Below are 20,040 nucleotides of genomic sequence, written 5' to 3'. Positions count from 1 at the left end.
AGAGTGGTCATGAGCAAAAAGACACCAGATGCCACACAACAAAATATTTCGAATATAAAATTACCACAGTAGCTCAATATGAGCATGTCTTACTCAAGTCAGCTTAACAAAAGTAAATATTTATATGGGTGATGAAACTGGGTGGTAAACCTTTTTTTGTTAACATCTTGTCTGACCAAGTTTACATACTGGAATTCATTTTACTACTGCTGCATTTTACTGGTACTTTTTTATCTATCCAATCTTTATGAAATTCAGTGGCCCAACTTAAGATGGTGTTTATCACTAATGGAAGTATTCTAAATGAATGTTCTTTTTACTGTTATTAGTATTACTTATTATTAAAACTGTTTAATTTAATGTTACAAGCCCCTGCAAGCTTGACTTTTGATCTCTTGGTAATCAGTATTTAACACTGATAAAAGTTGGCCATGGCTGTTTTTAAATTCAGCCATTTATTTCACTAAGTTAAAAATAGTACTTATGTAACAATTACGTTGATAAACTTACATCCAAATCAGAGAGTCCTTTCTGCTTTGCAATCTTGTTATCTTCTTCCTGCACATCTTTCAGGTCTACAATTACAACAAAGACACTTGGACTAAAATTCCAGATAAATATTGCACATTTTTACTAATGAAATTTAACAATTTAATTTACCATAAATAAACAATCAGGTATTTGTCTGAAACAATTCCTTGCATAATTGGATGTCATTTTTTTAAATAAAAAGTTATTATTACTATTTATGTAATGACTACAGGTTAACCTTGTCTAACAATTTATACTTTATTATAATAAATTGAGAATTACTAATTAGTAATTACTGTATATTTAATTGGTAATTTGCCATAATTTTTTAATTGGTTATATTATTCCATATATAAAGATAAACAAATAAAAAAAAAAACTTTAAAATATTCAAGACTGAATAGATCCGAACTCAACCATGCTTTGTTATGTATACCATTTTCATCTTCTTGCTCCATTTGTTCACCTTCCTTCCCGGACTGTGAGTCAAGATTATCTCTACGCTTCTTCTTGCTATTGTCTTCCATGTCTGAGTCAGGGTCCATAGCAACAGACATCCCACCCTCGTTGCTCCATAGAGCCTTGGTGCTGTTACTCTGATGGACTTCCAAAAACTCGCTGAACTTTGGATCATCCTTTAGCTAATAGAATTATTTAAAATAATGATTTAATGACAAAAGTTAACGCTTTTGATGATACATATAAATACAAGTTCATTTTCAGTATATTTACAATAAAATAGTCAATGTTCACACTTGTTTGAGGGGTAAAATGTTTACCTGAAATGCAAGGCATTTTGAATAATTAACATTCCAGCATGATAGTTTCCTAAAGTACATGTATAATCTTTTTTTAAGAAAGTTGGTCTGTTAGTACTAAAATATACCCATTATGCTAAAAATATCTCAACAAAGAACTACAGAATGGAAGTGATCTAGAGTCAAGGACAAAGCAGCTGGTCAAGTGTAGAGCCTCAACCTGCACATACTTCTCTAGCAGACTCACAGGTATGGGCCATATATTAGTCTTCAGTGATTCGTGGTCCTGACAGACTCACAGGTATGGGCCATATATTAGTCTTCAGTGATTCGTGGTCCTGACAGACTCACAGGTATGGGCCATATATTAGTCTTCAGTGATTCGTGGTCCTGACAGACTCACAGGTATGGGCCATATATTAGTCTTCAGTGATTCGTAGTCCTGACAGACTCACAGGTATGGGCCATATATTAGTCTTCAGTGATTCGTGGTCCTGACAGACTCACAGGTATGGGCCATATATTAGTCTTCAGTGATTCGTAGTCCTGACAGACTCACAGGTATGGGCCATATATTAGTCTTCAGTGATTCGTAGTCCTGATTTAACAGGAGGATGTGTTCAGCTTTTTTGTCTGCTTTTCCACATGGGCACTTTTAGACGGCAGGAGGTGGCATCGCTTGCACAAAAGCAGTGGTAAAGTCCAGTGTTTTTTTTCAGTTTTGGGGGAAGGGGGTCGGGTCCCCTGAGGGGGGAAAATTTGCGCGTAAAAGGGGAAAAAGGGGAAACTTAAATGCTTAGCAAGTAACAGTACAAAATCAAGTTTTAACACTATAATTCACCATACATAGAGAGAAAAAGATTATTCCAAAATATATACGGCAAAACAACATTTTTTGTATCCAATATACACATTGTAACGTAGCAATCTCGTATGCTATTGTGTGTAAATGCTCTTGCAACAATTGGCCATTGATAATACTATAGCATATAATACACCGATCAAGTTTGTATGCCTTTTCAATGTTAAAGTTTGTACAGGCAATATCTTTCTACCAAAATCATCCTCATTCTGTCCCTAGTTGTGATTAAACCATTTTTGAGAACATCTAAAATGCATGATTTAAAAAGAATTATGTGTTTCAACAACCATTAAAGTTAAAACAGATTTTTTGTAGCTTTTGCTGTTGTGCGACATGGTGGAATACATACGGTTTACGGTAGATGTCGTAAAGCGAATGTCGTGATAGTTAACTACATACTGTTTGCGGTAAAGGAGTAAAGCTTAAAAGAAAGTAAACACGCGGATGCGGCAGTTCAGGAAAATTATAGTAAATAAATTTGTAACGAAAGACGTATTTAAATGAGGTATTGATTAAAATTGAATAACACTTCCGAGAGGGGAATTTTTCTAATATTTGGGGGAAAAATATATACTCTAGAAATGGGGGAATGGGGCGGAATAACGCCGAATATTTCATAAAAAAAACACACTGAAGTCTAAATCGAAATGTTTGCAGTCACCTGTTTTAGTCTGAACAGATGATGGTTGCTATCCTGTGACCGTCCTGTTCTGAACAGGCACTTGATGACGCTGTTCAATTCTTCTAGACTGACAGTGTTCTCTTATTGGTCTTCATCGGCCTCAACTTTGCCATCCTGTCTGGCTCCTCATTTATGAGCAGTCTGTGATGAGAAGGGATCCAATGAAGCAATATTCTGGGAAATGAGTGGTAGTGATATCATCTTGTCATTGGGGCAGTAGTGGAAGACCTGCTCTTTAGTGCAATCATAGGTGTTCTTGTAACACTCCTCCTTCAGATATATTTCACCCATGGTTTAAGGTTGTTCCTCAGCAGGATCATGACATATTTTTGCCTTTCTTGAGGACCTGGTACTCTCTACTCCTTCAGGCTTCTCCTTTGCAGGTGTGTATGCAGCAGTTGTTAATGATTTCTCTATGCAGAATGTTATCTCTGTCTTCTTGTTTCCAACCCCTGCTGCAATCTAGTGTATGATGTTGACATTAAGTTTCTCTTTCTTCCTGAATTTAATGGGTTTGGGAAATTGATTTTTTTTTGTTTTAAAGACATGTATACTTGAATCTACAGTGGAAAAGAAATGTTATTGATCAAAAGATGAAACATTCTATCTTCATATAATATTTTAACCTCCAATGTATGGACGAAACTTACATTATCTAGTAACTCTTCAACCACTGGATTTTCTTTCTTTTTCTTCTTCTCTTTCTTTATCTTTTTCAAATCCTTTTCCTTAAAAAAAATAAATCACATCATTATACTTATTTACCAACATTTTAGGAATATGTATATGGAATCTGTATTTGTATAAAGATACATAGTGATCATCAAAGCAGGTATTAGATGTACAGTCAATCTTTTGCTTGCGACCACTTGAATTAAGCGATCTTTGTCTTATGCGACCAATTTGAATCCCGCCCGAGCGTTTTTACTACATTTTCATATTGTATTAAGCGACTTTTGTCTTACGCGACCAGCGACCGCTGATTTTAGTGTATTTTGATGTCCAAGTCTTGAATTAAGTGACCGCTTTGCAGTAAAAGTGGTAAATCTGTTGACCATTCAGGTACAAATCAGTGTTGATTGTTTATCTAAGCCGATAAGATGATTGATTACATCTTTGTTTTGGATTAACACCAGCCATTTTCCTTTGTCTCGATGACCGGTTCTGACCCGTGTTAATGCTGACTGCGTATCAATTTTTGGTGTTGAATGATACAGTGATGTATTGCCAACAGTCTTCAGATTAAAGAGTTTATTATCTAGGACGTTAAGTGACAAATTTGATTGCCGATTTTATTGCAGAAACAATGCGCCGACGCGTCAAACATTTTCAGTGTTCTCGAAAGGTGTAAAAAATAAACTTATAAACTATTAATCTGTAATATGTGTTGAAATCCGTTTCTTCAAAAATTGTAATTGTTATTATGTTAATAAGTTTGTGTTAGTAAATTTTCCAATCAGGTCTGTTTATTTAGTTTTCAATTGAGGTGTTTTATTTATTTCCCTATGTACCATAATCGAGTAAGATATATAAGCTTAAATGCAGAAATTAAAATGTCAAAACGGAAAGTGTTAACGTTAAATGAGAAAATTCGGGTATTGGAAGTGTCGAAGAGTAAAAGTGCATGTAAATTTATCGCAAATGAGTTTGGAGTTGGAAAATCCCATTCTCTGCAGTGCAAACCATTAACATTGTATTTAGAATTAGGGAGAACAAATAAAACTAATTTTAAGTAAAACTTTCTTTTATTCATTTTATTTTTATTTAGATTCATTTGATTACACAAGCTGACATCATTGTGTCAAAAGGAGATAATCCTGCATCTGGATTTAAAATAAAAGGTCTGCATTTAACCCAAATGGTCTTTATAATTTAGAGACCATTTTATTAATGACCACTTTTGGTTACTCCCTTTAGTGGTCTCTAAATACAAGATTGACTGTATCTTAAACTTTGAAACAAGGGCTGTTTGTAAAACATGCATGCCCCCCATATGGGCTGTCAGTTGTAGTGGCAGCCATTGTGTGAATACGTTTTTTGTCACTGTGACTTTGACCTAATGTAAGTTATCATCCCGAAACCATTGTACTATTTCGAGTCACTGTGACATTGACCTTTGACCTAGTGACTTGAAAATCAATAGGGGTCATCTGCCAGTCATGATCAAGGGGGGAGTGAGAGGGGGGTATAATGTGGGGTGTGGTAATTTATTAGATGTTTGAAAAAAAAAAAAAAAAATTTTGGGGGGGGGGGGGGCGGGGGGGTAGGGGGAGGTGAGAGGGGGTATAATGTTGGGTGTGGTAATTTATTAGATGTTAAAAAAAAATAATTTTTTTTTTTTTTTGGGGGGGGGGGAGGTAGGGGGGGGGGGTGAGAGGGGGGTATAATGTGGGGTGTGGTAATTAATTAATGTTTTTAAAAAACTTTTTTTGGGGGGGGTGGGGGGTGAGAGGGGGGGGGGGGTATAATGTGGGGTGTGGTAATTTATAAGATGTTTAAAAAAAAATTTTTTTTTGGGGGGGGGGGGGTGGGGGTAGGGGGGGGTAGGGGGGAGTGAGATGGGGTAAAATGTGGTGTGTGTTACTCTATAAAAAAAATTGTGGGGGGGTGGGGGTGGGGGGTAGGGGGGGTGGGGGTGAAAGGGGGGTATAATGTGGGGTGTGGTAATTTATAAGATTTAAAAAAAAAAAATGGGGGGTGGGGGTTGGGGGGGGGGGAGAGGGATTCTGGTAGGGGCGTGGGGTATTGTTTGGGTGGAATCTATTGTGGTATACAGGTAAGTGTTGTTTTGTCAAAGTAATAATAAAATGTGATCATAAAAAATAACAAATGATCTCACACTGACATGATAAATATCCTCTATTCATTAAACATGAAACTTAAACTTATTGCATTTGTTTCCCCTGTATATAAGAAAGATATAATAGTGTATTACCTCCCCTGTCCTGCTTATATTTATATTAATCAACTAAATTAAACATTAACACAATATTTAATATACGAAATATACAAAAAATCTCATATTTTGATAATATTTTTACTGATCCACTTTAACTTTCTCAAAGGATGATGTTTCATTGCACTGATAATTATAGATTTAGGATAACAGACTAGTTGCTTCAGTTATATTGTTCGCCCTGTTGGCCGTGTATGCATTCTTGAGTTATCATCCAAAAACCATTTTACTATTTCGAGTCACCTTGACCTTGACCTTTGACCTAGTGACCTCAAAATCAATAGGGGTCATCTGCGAGTCATGATCAATGTACCTATGAAGTTTCATGATCCTAGGCCCAAGCGTTCTTGAGTTATCATCTGACAACCACCTGGTGGACGGACCGACATGAGCAAAGCAATATACCCCCTCTTCTTCAAAGGGGGGCATAAAAATGGAACATGGCCCTTCCAATAAGGACATTTATGTTAACAGGGTATTACAAAAACTACAAAACAAAACCAACACAAATGCATGTTTATATTCATTGTCAGAAAAAATTAACACATTATTTGGCTACAAATGATCATATAAGACATGCCAGAGATTTCATTAGACTTTTAAAACCACCAGTCCAATAACCCTTGGTTTGAAATTTCAAGGATTAAAATGAAAATCTGCTAAGGTCATTAATAGCACAGCTAGTGTTTAGCCACCGAATTCTGGTAAAAACGGAAGCGTAAAATAAGCTGTCTAAAAAATAATTATATTTGCTAAAATTTTTGGTGTCTTAAAGAGTTATTACTGTAACGTACTTTTGCAATAAACTTATGCTGATACTTTTACAGTGTTGCCCCTTTAGGTTAATTTGTTTTCATATTTCAATTAGTTAAAGTTTGGTTTTGTATATAATTATTTAATTTTCAATACATTGTTATTTACAAAAACAATTATTTAATTCAAATAACTTTGCAACCACATTTCTTATGCAAGACAAACAATTAAACATTTTAAACACAGTAACAAACAAGAGATGTGTTTGTCAGAAACACAATGCCCCCTATTGCGCCGCTTTGATTTTTATTTTTTTTACCTTGAAGGTTGACCTTGACCTTGAACTTCCACCACTCAAAATGTGCAGCTTTATGAGATGCCGCTTTGAAAAAACAAGAGGGCCTGATAGGCCCAAAGTCGCTCACCTTAGATTATAAATATTATTGGGACAAATCTTCTGACCAAGTTTCATATAGACCGCCCCTTGGAAGCCATGTTTTTCAAGCAAACATAATTATTTTCGAACTCATCCAAGATATCATTGAGACCAATCTTCTGACCAAATTTCATGAAGATTGGACAATAAATGTGGCCTCTAGAGTGTTAACAAGATTTTACTATAGCCATTTAAGGAAAAATGCCTCGCCCCCTAGCGGCCATGTTTTTTAAACAAAGGGAATCATTTTTGAACTCTTCCAAGATATTATTGGGATGAATCTTCTGACCAAGTTTCATGAAGATTGGACAATAAATGTGGTCTCTAGAGTGTTAACAAGATTTTACTATAGCCATATAAGGAAAAATGCACGCCCCTTGACAGTCATGTTTTTCAAGAAAAGGTTACCATTTTCAAACTCTTCCAAGATATCATTGGGACAAATCATCTGACCAAGTTTCATGAAGATCGAAAATAAATGTGGCCTCTAGAGTGTTAACAAGGTTTTACTATAGCCATATAAGGAAAAATGCCCCGCCCCCTGGCGGCCATGTTTTTCAACCAACCGGCATCATTCTCAAAATTCTTCCAAGATATTATTTGGATAAATTTTCTGACCAAGTTTCATGAAGATTGGACAATAAATGTGGCCTCTAGAGTGTTAACAAGATTTTACTATAGCCATATATAGCCATATAAGGAAAAATGCCCCGCCCCTTGACAGCCATGTTTTTCAAGGAAAAGTTACCATTTTTGATCTTATCCAAGATATCATTGGAAAAAATCTTTTGAGCAAGTTTCATGAAGATCAGAAAATAAATGTGAACTCTAGAGTGTTAACAAGGTTTTACTATAGCCATATAAGGAAAAATGCCCACCCCCTGGCAGCCAGTTTTTCCACCAACCGGCATCATTTTTGAACTCATCCAAGATATTATTGGGATGAATCTTCTGACCAAGTTTCATAGAGATTGGACAATAAATGTGGCCTCTAGAGTGTTAAGAAGATTTTACTATTGCCATATATAGCCATATTAGGAAAAATGCCCCGCCCCTTGGCAGCCATGTTTTTCAAGCAAACGTAACTATTTGCGAACTCAACTCTCATATCTTGAAAACACATGTTCTGACTAAATTTTATGAAGATTGGACCAAAAATGTGACATTAAGAATGTTCACATGTTTTCACTATATACATATAGAGAAAACTGCCCCGCCCCCTGGCGGCCATGTTTTTTTACCGATCTGGACCATTTTCGAACACGTCCGAGATATCAATGAAACCAATGTTTCCACCAAGTTTCATGATGATTGGACAAAATTGTGACTTCTAAGAGTGTTCACAAGGTTTCTCTATAGCCATATAAGGAATACTGCCCCGCCCACTGGTGGCCATGTTTTTCAACGGACCGGAACCATTTTTGAATTAATTAACATATCATTTAGACAAACATTTTGACTAAGGTACAGTAAGATTGGGCATCAGATGTGACTTCTACAGTGTTCACAAGGTTTTTCTTTTTTTTTGACCTAGTGACCTAGTTTTTGACCCAGCATGACCCAGTTTCGAACTCAGTCGAGGTATCAATGGGTCAAATGTTCTGACCAAGTTTCATGAAGATCGGACAATAAATGTAGCCTCTAGAGTGTTCACAAGGCAAAATGTTGACGAGGCACGACAGACGACGGACAAAAGGCGATCACAAAAGCTCACCATGAGCACGTTGTGCTCAGGTGAGCTAAAAAAACATATTTATTTTACCTTTGACCTTGAAGGATGACCTTGACCTTGAAGGATGACCTTGACCGTGAACTTCCACCACTCAATATGTGCAACTTCATGATAATGCCGCTTTGAATTTTTTTTGACCTTTGACCTTGAAGGATGACCTTGAACTTCCACCACTCAAAATGTGCAGATTCATGAATACGTCGCTTTGATTTTTTTTTACCTTGAAGGATGACCTTGAACTTCCACCACCCAAATGTGCAGCTTCATGAGATACACATGTATGCCAAATATAAAGTTCCTATCTTCAATAATGAACAAGTTATGGCCAATGTTAAAGTGTTCAGACGGACAGACGCCATATATTGGACATTTGACCTTGAAGGATGACATTGACCTTCACCTTTCACCACTCAAAATGTTCAGCTCCATGAGATACACATGCATGCCAAATATCAAGTTGCTATCTTCAATAGTGAAAAAGTAATGGCCAATGTTAAAGTTTTTTTCGGACGGATGGACAGACTGGCTGACATTCTGAATGACGGACAGTTCAACTGCTATATGCCACCGTACAGGGGGCATAAAAGTCACAACCTTTACACCTGAGCTGATTGAAGTGAAAGGTCATTAATAAACCAAACTCATAACAGTTGTATAGGGTTGTCAGTCTTTTATCAAGGCCATTGATCTCACTAGGGCACTAGCAGTGGGTGGCTTTACACAAGTAACACAACAATCACATTGAAATTAAAAATTGCATAAATCAATAATACTGTACCCAAGCTTTTCAAGCTCTTTGGATACAGAATTCATGAATTATATAATTATAATTTGACAGACGTCAAATCATTGCACAGTTTGCTTTTCATTTGATTGGAGAGTATTGTTAATATGTGTACTGGAATAAAAATTGAGATTGGTTTATGCAGTTTGGATGTATATGAGTCGCGTTCTGAAAAAACTGGGCTTAATGCATGTGCATAAAGTGTCATCCCAGATTAGCCTGTGCAGTCCACACAGGCTAATCAGGGATAACATTTTCCGCCTAAATTGGATTTCTGCTAAATAGAGACTTCATTTAAACGAAAGATAAAAGTGGAAAGTGTACGGTAGTCCCTGATTAGCCTGTGTGGATTGCACAGGCTAATCTAGGACGACACTTTACGCACATGCATTATGCCCAGTTTTCTCAGAACAAGACACATATTGACTGTGAACCATTACTCAAAGGTAGTGCTGCTTCTCTGACACTCTCCATACTCAGATACGGGATTTAAATAGAGATAACATAAGCCATAACTGGGGCCTCTCTTTCCAAATCAGGGGTGTAATGACAACCAGCAGCAAACCTGGGTCATTATAACATCGTACTCTGAATATTATTGCGTAAAAATCCGTCTATTCAAATCCCAGATATCCACCTACTTAGTTTGTTAACAATTGATATGAATGTTTATGTATTAAAATCTAGTGTAATTAATGACTTTTTTAACAATTCAAACATTTTTTTAAGTATTAAGGTGAATACTAAATAATGGAAATTAAAACACTAACTTTTACATTGGTGCACTCATTTATAGATGTGTCAAAGTAAAGGCCAAATGGGTTAATGTTTTGTTGATAGGGACATAAAATGAGAGTGATGGTTTAAGATGTATTTTATATTAACACATCTGTATACCTTGGTGACTGGGACTGGATCTGTTTTCACACTTGAAGAGCTGTCCTTTGCATACTTGCTCCAGGACCGTGGTTTGTTGGTGTCCCCAAAATCATGTGCAACCTCAATCTATTGGATTACCAGTATGCTATTTTAAATTCTCTATAAATTGAATAATTTTCAATACATCAAGTATGAAATATTTCTAATAAAAAAGGCGTCACAATCTTTAATTTTCTCATTTATATCTGTTGTAACTTCTTTATACAGTAAATAACATGAAATTACATGTCAACATACATTTTTAAAACCATGTTTCTTTTAAAAACTATTACTATAATATTTATAGTATGCTTATAGTTATATATTCCAACAACAATTAACAATAACTGAATAAAAAATGTCTTATAAATTACATGTAACACTTTACCTGTATTTTGGATGTATTAATAAATGTGTTATTAAACTGTTTTAGTGCTGCTTGAGCCTCAGTTTCTGTCTTGAATCCAATGAAGGCAAATTTGCGGAACATTCCATTCTTTGTGAATTTTAAGCTGCAGTCAGTCACTGGTCCTATTGCACCAAAGTGATTCCTTAGTTTGTCTTCCTTTATCTACAGAAAAAAGTATGTTAGAGATTTGAATAAATTACAAATCTGACTCACATTCACTGAGAGCGGATTGACCTCAGGTAATCTAAGCTCAATTGTCATTAAAGGGCCAGATTATCCTTGAAAGTATACTGGGTATTATGTAGTATGCTTAAAGGTACCGTCAACCACTAATGACAAAACAAGAGGTCCTGAAAGGCCCAAAGTCGCTCACCTGAGATAACAAGATATTATTGGGACAAATCTTCTGACCAAGTTTCATGAAGATCGGAAAATAAATGTGGCCTCTAGAGTTTTAACAAGGCTTAACTATAGCCTAATAAGGAAAAATGCCCCGCCCCCTGGTGGCCATGTTTTTCAACCAACCGGCATCATTTTCGAACTTTTCCAAAATATTATTGGGATGAGTTTTCTGACCAAGTTTCATGAAGATTGGACAATAAATGTTGCCTCTAGAGTGTAAAACAAGATTTTACTATAGCCATATAAGGAAAAATGCCCCACCCCTTGGCAGCCATGTTTTTCATGCAAATGTTACCATTTTTTAACTAATCCAAGATATCATTGGAACAAATCTTCTGACCAAGTTTCATGAAGATTGGAAAATAAATGTGCCCCCTAGAGTGTTAACAAGGTTTTACTAAAGCCATAAAAGGAAAAATGCCCGCCCCCCCCCCCTGGTGGCTATGTTTTTCATTAAACCGGCAATATTTTCGAACTCTTCAAAGATATTATTGGGATGAATCTTCTGATCAAGTTTCATGAAGATCAGAAAATAAATGTGGCCTCTAAAGTGTTAACAAGATTTTACTATAGCCATATATAGCCATATAAAGAAAAATGCCCCGCCCCTTGGCAGCCATATTTTTCAAGAAAACGTAACCATTTTCGAACTCATCCAAGATATCATTGAGACCAATCTTCTGACCAAATATCATGAAGATTGGACAATAAATGTGGCCTCTAGAGAGTTAATATGGCAAATGTTGAGGGCACACGGCACAATGGACAAATGGCTATCACAAAAGCTCACTATGAGCACGTTGTGCTCAGGTCAGCTAATAACAAAAGTTCTAAAATACATGTACTGTATTTTTTTACAATTATTAGTTTAAATTGATTAAAATATCACGACTGGTAAATAACATTACTTGTAAAAAGTTGTTAAGTTTTCATAATTTCAGTATAGTTCAGTTCAGTTTCATATTTTACAACTTGTCTTTTCTTCGTCGTGGTGGTTGACGGTACCTTTCAGAGTACCAAGACTGAAGTGTACAAAAATGGATCCCGAAGTATGGCCAGGTACCTTTAGGCATATTCTCTTTACCCAGGGTACCTTGAATTACAGTTAAGAGAACCCTGATGACTTTCAAGAACTCCTGAGCTGACAACTTCCTGGTTATTGTAAACTTGAGTACTACTTATTAATAAATGTTCCCTGGGTGATCTCAATTTACTACAATGTTCCCCGGGTACAGAAATTATACCAAAACATGACAAATTTAGACTGTGCCTTGAGTTTTATTCCCGCCAAACATGCGATGCTGTAAAACACGCTATGGAAAATTGAACAACAATCCCCTCTAACAAAACCTGCCTCAGCTTTCTTTTTTTTAGTACCAGTTTTGATTATATACGGTAGAGGCAATTTTACCAAATTAAGACTTAAATAAATACATTTTTCCGTGTTTTAATTTATTTGCTACCGGGTATTTATTAATGACTATTACAGCAATCTTTCTTATGATTTTAAATTTTCATTTGAAAGTAGGTCATATTTATTCCAGGCTAATATTATGATTACACATAATTGTATTAGTTTGTTTTTGGTTAGTTAGTTAGTTTGTAAAATGTTTGATTATTTGTGATTTTTTTTTAAAATTATTTAAGCAAAACATGAACAAGAGTTTTGTTTTCCATAAAGAAACTATTTATAAAAAGAGCTTGCGCATAGTCATAAACCTTAGAAACCAATCAGAAGGGCTGATATTATGAGAAGCGGTGTACATTATACTGTTTTCTACATGGAGCTTTGTCTCCCCTGAATTTTAGCAAAACATTACTGATTTGAATGCAGTTTTTGTTGTTATGTCAAAGAACCTTATAGTATTTGGTTTTTGTATCTGAGGTAAATTTAAGAATGCATAAGAGTACCAAGGGTACAATTAAGTAGTACCTGAGCAGACAAGCACAACTACCAATTGAGTATCAACTAAGTACTGCTCGATTGGTCATTGTCGGCCTGTGTACTACTTAGATGTACCCCGGGTACTCTTAAGTATACTTAAATGTACCCCTGGTACGGAAAATTATACTCACATGTACCTGGCCAATTTAGACTGCAACAGAGATTTATTTCTGCCCTAAATCGTATGTTGTAAAATGCGCTATGGAATACGAAACAAAATTCTCTTTGAAAAAAATCTTTCTTCAATGCTTTTTGAGCAGGAAGCACAATAACATAGAGGCCATTTTACAGAATATGGACATAAATATGAACATAATTAATTAAAAAAAAAACTTAGCTGATAACAATCATTTTTACTTGGCCGGGTGTCGAAATCTAAAACAAGAGGGCCATGATGGCCCTGAATCGCTCACCTGACTAACCAAATACAATCCCGACCCAGTTTTCATTAAGATAAACATTCTGACCAAATTTCATAAAGATTGGATGAAAACTGTGACCTCTATTGTCTACACAAGATTTTTCAAATATTTGACCTATTGACCTAGTTTTTGACCCCAGTTGACCTAAATTCAATCCCAACCCAGATTTTTATAAAGACAAACATTATCACCAAATTTCATGAAGATTGGATGAAAAATGTGACCTCTATTGTCTACACAAGGTTTTTGCTATTATTTGACCTAGTGACCTAGTTTTTGACCCAAGATGACCCAAATACAATCCCAACCCAGATTTCATCAAGATAAACATTCTGACCAAATTTCAAAAGATCGGATGAAAACTGCCCCCCTATTGTCTATACAAGGTTTTTCTATTATTTCACCTAGGCAGAGCTCCAGATAAGGGTCGTATTTTCGTAATTACGAATTATTTTCAAGTCCGTTACGTATTTATTTTAAAATCTTGTCGTACCATTAAGAATTTCAAAATCAAGCTATGAATATTATTTTTACATGGGTTCATATCGAATTTTTTGAGAGAATTTCGCGTATTAAAGATCTCTTCGGTGCTTAAATAGAATGGTGATCGGGTTTGTTTAACAAAGCGCATTTTTTCCAATAAAAGCGGCGTTTACAGTCTCTCTGTCAAAAACAATGGTGGCGCCCAGAGAGCGTCTTAAAAAACTGCAAAGAGTGCAAAAAAACATGCTTTAACATATTGTACGCAAAGTGAGCCGAAGTTGAATGTTAAGAAAGACATAATAGAAAAGAACATTTGATGTTGTATGTTCAGTTGCCGACACAGTCGGAAAAAGCTAAAAAACACGACACGACGGGTACAAACTTAAACAAAAAGAAACATTGAACGAGTGGAAGGGACAATTTCTGTGGCTCATCGTTAAAAAAAAAATTGGTAGGGGGGACCCGTTTTACTTATGAAATATGTAAAAATTCATCGAAGGCATGCAATCTAAGCACAGTTTGGACATATGAAGGTATTTGAAAAATAAAATTGTATAATACTGACTAGACACTGTTGAACTCGCATAAATAAAGTTGCTAGTATGTTTATTTTGATTTTTTGCATGAAAATAACCATTAGTATTTATTTTTAGGTCAATTAGAAAAGTTAAGAATTATTTTCCAAAACTAAGTAGTAACGTTAAGAATAAAATTTCAGAGTTAAGAATTATTTTTGAAGATCTGGTAGTAACGTTAAGAATTTCACAAAACCTTATCTGGAGCTCTGACCTAGGTGACCTAGTTTTTGACCCCAGATGACCCAAATACAATCCCAACCCAGATTTCATCAAGATAAACATTCTGACCAAATTTCATAAAGATTGAATGAAAACTGTGACCTCTACTGTCTACACAAACACATTGTTGATGATTTTTCAATTATTTGACCTATTGACCTCGTCTTTGACCTCAGATGACCCAAATAAAATCCCAACCCAGATTTCATCAAGATAAACATTCTGACCAAATGTCATAAAGATTGGATGAAAGCTGCAACCCTTCTGTCTACACAAAGTTTTTCTATTATTTGACCTATTATGTGACCTAGTTTTTGACCTAGTGACCTAGTTTTTGACCCCAGATGACCCAAATACAATCTCAACCCAGATTTCATCAAGATGATCATTCTGACCAAATTTCATAAAGATTGGATGAAAACTGTGACCTCTACTGTCTACACAAACAAATTGTTGACGGACGCATATGCACACACGCACACACAACGGACGCCGAACATCACACGGTCACATAAGCTCACCATGTCACTTCGTGACAGATGAGCTAAAAATTATACTTGTCCACGGACAACCATTAAGAAATTTAACTTGTCCGTTGCTGAACTGAACTTGTCTGTTTATGTTTATATAAATTATTTACACATTTATTGATTAATTTAAAATCATGTGGAATCAATCAAAATTAGTATAATTTGCTTGTTTTAGTTGTAGTTGTATTTCCATCGGTACTTGCATTATTGTTTATAATATACTGCTATAATGACATTATAGCAGTATATTATAAACAATATAAAGACTTTCTTGAACTTTAATCTTGCAATGCTAGTGTTATAAAAACACATACGTACATCGTAATGTTAACAAATTTAACTAGTCCAATATGTGGACGTTATCAGTTCCATTTTTACCGTTAAAGTCGTCTGATATAACATGGTTGACCATGTTATGATTACCTAAGTTCGATACTTTTATTTCCATCTGACAGGGTTCGACATTCACTTTTTTTACAGCAAGACCGTCGGACCAGCTCCTCTTAAAATGTACTAGCCCGAACCTGATGTCTACTAGACTATAAATGACACAGCAAATGAACACAATTGTGTCATTTAACTGTTTAATCAGGATTTATCAGTTAATTATCAGTGAACACCAGATTTTTTTATGCATAGAGTAAAACAATAAAATAACCCTTTTTTTGCTTTTCTTCGTCAAATTCAAGCCATGGGAACTGACTCGATTTTCCATCTAGGATAAAATTGACGTTTTCGCGTTTCTTCATATTTATGTTTTGTGTCAGTTAAGTGTCGGACTCTTTTTTATTAACTGATTTGTCGGACAAAAATTTGAACTTGAACAAAGCCATTCTTTAAATTACATTATCTTGTCTGCTACGCAAAAATGTTTTCATGGACGATATCGATTTTCGATAGAAGTCGTAAAATCATGCTCTACAGGTTTACGACACTGCAGAAAATCATTAATATTCATGACAACTTGACCAATTGAAACAAGCAATTTCTGCAGGAAGCTCTCCTTTGCGTCTAAAAATAGCGATGAATCATGTGAATGCTCCGCGTTTATTAAATATACTAGTTTTGTTTTAATGTAAATACAAGAGTAATTTTACACATTAAAAGAACAGGTTTTCACAGCAGTTATTTATAGTTTTATGAATCAGTATAGATTTTTATTTTATTTATATACGACCAGTCGGACAAGCTAGCCCGCAGTTTTACTAGCCCGACCATCGATCTTACTAGACAATGTCTGTCGGACGTGCCTTAGTGTCGAACCCTGTCTGATAGTAAAAATAAAGAAATCAGTCTGTACACTGTCTAACAGTCTGACAGAATTTTGAAAATGCGGAATGCCCCGGTCTCTTATAAAATAACTGTGCAGGAGAGTTCCTGTATTTTAGCTTGATTGCTCTGCAAATAGCACTGTAATTGTATTTCAATATCGGGTTTTGCAAAACTTAATTATGGCTTTATTACAATATACTTTTTTGTATTCATCGACCCGACTGGTTGTCCAAGGACAACTTAATTGAAAAAAAATTATTGCCCAGACAAGCAAATATACAACTCGGACACTTGATTTCGCCACCTCTGTCGGGTATGTGTGATTATATTTTCCATACATTTAAGTTTACTTAAGAGTACCTGGGGTACATTTAAGTATAACCCGAGCCAACCATGACCAGTCAAACTAAAGTAAGAGGTAAGTGTGCTGCAAGACCTGACCAGGAAGCCTAGGACAATCAGAGTTCGGATAACTTTTCTTCAAGTGTCAAATGATCTTACATGTGAAAGTCTGATAAATTATCGATAAAAAAGCACGCATTCAATCAAATATCCGAAAAAAATATCCGAAATAATGCGATATTGTCACCATGCCTAATTGCAAGTCCATTTGGTTTCTTCCTGTACAAAATATGTGTTATACGTGTACAGAAAAATAATGCTTACTCCACTTGGAAGGTTTTTTATTATCAACCGTGACATTGTTGATTATATCAGAATTGTATGGTTACTTCGCTGTTTTCGAATCACATGGGTTAATGTTGTGATTATAGTTGTTTTTAACCAACATCGATTTTAATAGGCTGCACAACACTTTCATGTGAACTGAAACCAAGACTTCGTATCCGAGAAATGTCGCTATGTATGTTCAGATTAAACCATCCATATAGTTAAAGAGTCAACACAAAATAAACATTTCATAAACATTTTATTAACATTTTATGGTCATATTCATGAAACTCAATAGCGTTCTAGTAAACTGAAAATCTAAATGCAGTATTGTTAGTTAGACTAAGCATTGCAGGGTGCAGGATATCAGCGGAGTTGACAGGGTATTACACACGGGCATAGGCGCTCGATGTCAATGACAATATTTTTTTTTAATGTATTGATTTATATATTTTTAGTCACAAGTTGTTTATTATAATGCAGACACATACTAAATAAATAAAAATCTTCCGACAAAACGTTTTCTTAAAAAAAAGATAGTTCGACTATGTACATAGATGTCAATATCTATACATACATAGTCGAACTATCTTTTTTTAAGAAGACGTTTTGTCGGGAGATTTTGATGAATTTAGTATGTGTATGCATTTTAATAAACAACGGGTAACTAAAACATAAATAAATCAATAAATTAAAAAAATCTATTGTCATTGAAATCGAGCCTTTATAAAAAGACTTTATAACTATACTATGAATGACGAAACCCTCGAAACTGTTAAACATCACCCGTATTTAGGAGTCGAACTTTGTGATAATTTGAAATTCAACACTCATATCGATAACATGACCAAGAAAGCTTCACAGACTCTGGGATTCATCAAACGCAACTTGAATAAATGTCCACAACCAGTAAAAGAAAGGGCATATGTAACTCTTGTTCGACCTAAATTAGAATGCTCGGCACCTATATGGAATCCACAACAACAAACACAGATTAAACAGATTGAACAAATACAACGCAACGCTGCAAGATTTGTCGCCAATAAACCGTTTAATCCACACCAGCCAGACAGTGTCACATCCATTCTTTCAACTCTCCAGTGGCCGTCTCTCCAACAACGCCGGCAGTACTTTGATTTAGTCCTCCTCTTCAGAGTCATTAATGGTCTTATCGCAGTTCCTGTCACATACATTCCAACCCCAGCATTTATTAGACCTACCAGACAAAGCAACAGCCTGAAGCTTCTACAACCACATTGCAGAGTGAACGTCTACCAGCACTCCTTTTTCCCAAGAACAATACCATCCTGGAACCTTCTACCTACCTCAGTCGTTACAGCCCCTAGCCTGGACGCGTTCAAGTCAGCATTCCAGTCTATCCAACACAGCGCCTAGAACATGAGGCATCTTTTTGTACAGTGTATTATACAAGTTGGCTTTATAGCCATTTTATCAGTGCTTGATGCATTCACGCACTCTACCATGTACAGATTTTAACCCTCTTCAGTAGATGTCCACCGTGGCGTTGAAGAGTATTCCATTGAAGTTGAAGAGCGCCTATGCACACTGGCTGAACAGAATGTAAACACACCGTTGAAAACTTTATTTTTGCAAATATCTTAAGTTATTGAAATACAATTGCAAAAATTGTTAGTACATAAGAGACATTTTTTTGCTGTTTGTGAAACTTTGTGTCGATATCTCACGATTTAAGATAAGATCCCTTTTATAGATACGTCTGAAACCGCGGTACCAAAATTTCACGTTGCGTGCAGCAATACCGTGTTCATGAATGTTGTACACATCGATTTTTTGGCCGAGAAGACAGATTTATCAAATCATGTAATTCTGATGTATTTCACATTGCCACAAGCAGCATAAAACCTGTCTTTTATGCACTAGTTGAAGAAATTCTTAAGAAAAATGGTTTTAAAAAGTAATTTGGAAAAAAGCCACGCTTTCCAGTGTGTTTAGATCTATTAACTAATTGTTAACCACAACAAGTTAACAATTAAATGCAAGCTAGTATAAGCCATATGAAACTTATACTTAATTGCTTTTTGGGTTACCCAAACGAAATATGTTTATGCTCCCCGAAAATTTTCGGTGGTGCATTTAGTTGCCAGTTTGTCCTTCCTTACTGCCTTCCTTCCGTCACACTTTTGTTAAGTTTCTCATAGCGCCTTCAATATTTTACCGATCTCTTACAAGTTTGGCATGTAGGTACCTTGCATGGACCTCTACCTGGTAATGAGGTTTGAGGTCACTGGGGTCAATGTCACCGGGGCTATTGTCCTTCCTTACTTCCGTCACACTTTTGTTACAGTTTCTCATAGCGCCTTCAATATTTTACATATTTGGCATGTAAGTACCTCTATCTTTTGATGATGTTCGAGGTCAAGGTCACCGAGGCTAATAATAGATTTTATCACGGTCAAACTTTGGTTACAGTTTCTCATAGCGCCTTCAATATTTGACCGATCTCTTATATATTTGGCATGTAGGTACCTTGCATGGTCCTCTACCTTTTGATGAGGTTTGAGGTCACTAGGGTTATTTCGGACACTGATATAGGATATTTATTCTGGGGGACTTCACAAGGTAGTCCTGAAAGGTAAGAAGTTTTTTCGAAACCTGATTCCAAGTCCAACGTGTAAGACAGGCAGTGTTTTTAGACATAGTATTTTACAACAGACAGG

At 35.6% G+C, this 20,040-nt stretch overlaps 1 protein-coding gene across 2 annotated transcripts in view; it reads right to left on the bottom strand.

The window, feature by feature from the left end:
- Nucleotides 1-18,797, bottom strand: part of LOC127837024 (probable RNA-binding protein 19) — a 48,482-nt gene extending 29,685 nt beyond the window's left edge. Inside the window, exons 1-6 of one of the 2 annotated variants that reach the window (XM_052363735.1) lie at nt 18,667-18,797; nt 10,801-10,983; nt 10,392-10,499; nt 3,484-3,561; nt 968-1,172; nt 511-575 (exon numbers count right to left, since the gene is read on the bottom strand). In XM_052363735.1, the coding sequence (XP_052219695.1) occupies nt 511-575; nt 968-1,172; nt 3,484-3,561; nt 10,392-10,499; nt 10,801-10,902 (558 nt within the window). In that variant the 5' untranslated portion in view covers nt 10,903-10,983; nt 18,667-18,797. Of the gene's footprint in view, nt 1-510; nt 576-967; nt 1,173-3,483; nt 3,562-10,391; nt 10,500-10,800; nt 10,984-17,338; nt 17,469-18,666 lie in introns of those variants that run through there. The other variant, XM_052363726.1, reaches the window with a different exon arrangement.
- Between the last annotated feature and the right edge of the window lie 1,243 nt (nt 18,798-20,040).

The sequence above is a fragment of the Dreissena polymorpha genome, chromosome 1 (genome assembly GCF_020536995.1).
Source record: "Dreissena polymorpha isolate Duluth1 chromosome 1, UMN_Dpol_1.0, whole genome shotgun sequence".
NCBI lineage: Eukaryota > Metazoa > Mollusca > Bivalvia > Myida > Dreissenidae > Dreissena > Dreissena polymorpha.
This window is presented reverse-complemented; position numbering and strand designations above follow the sequence as displayed.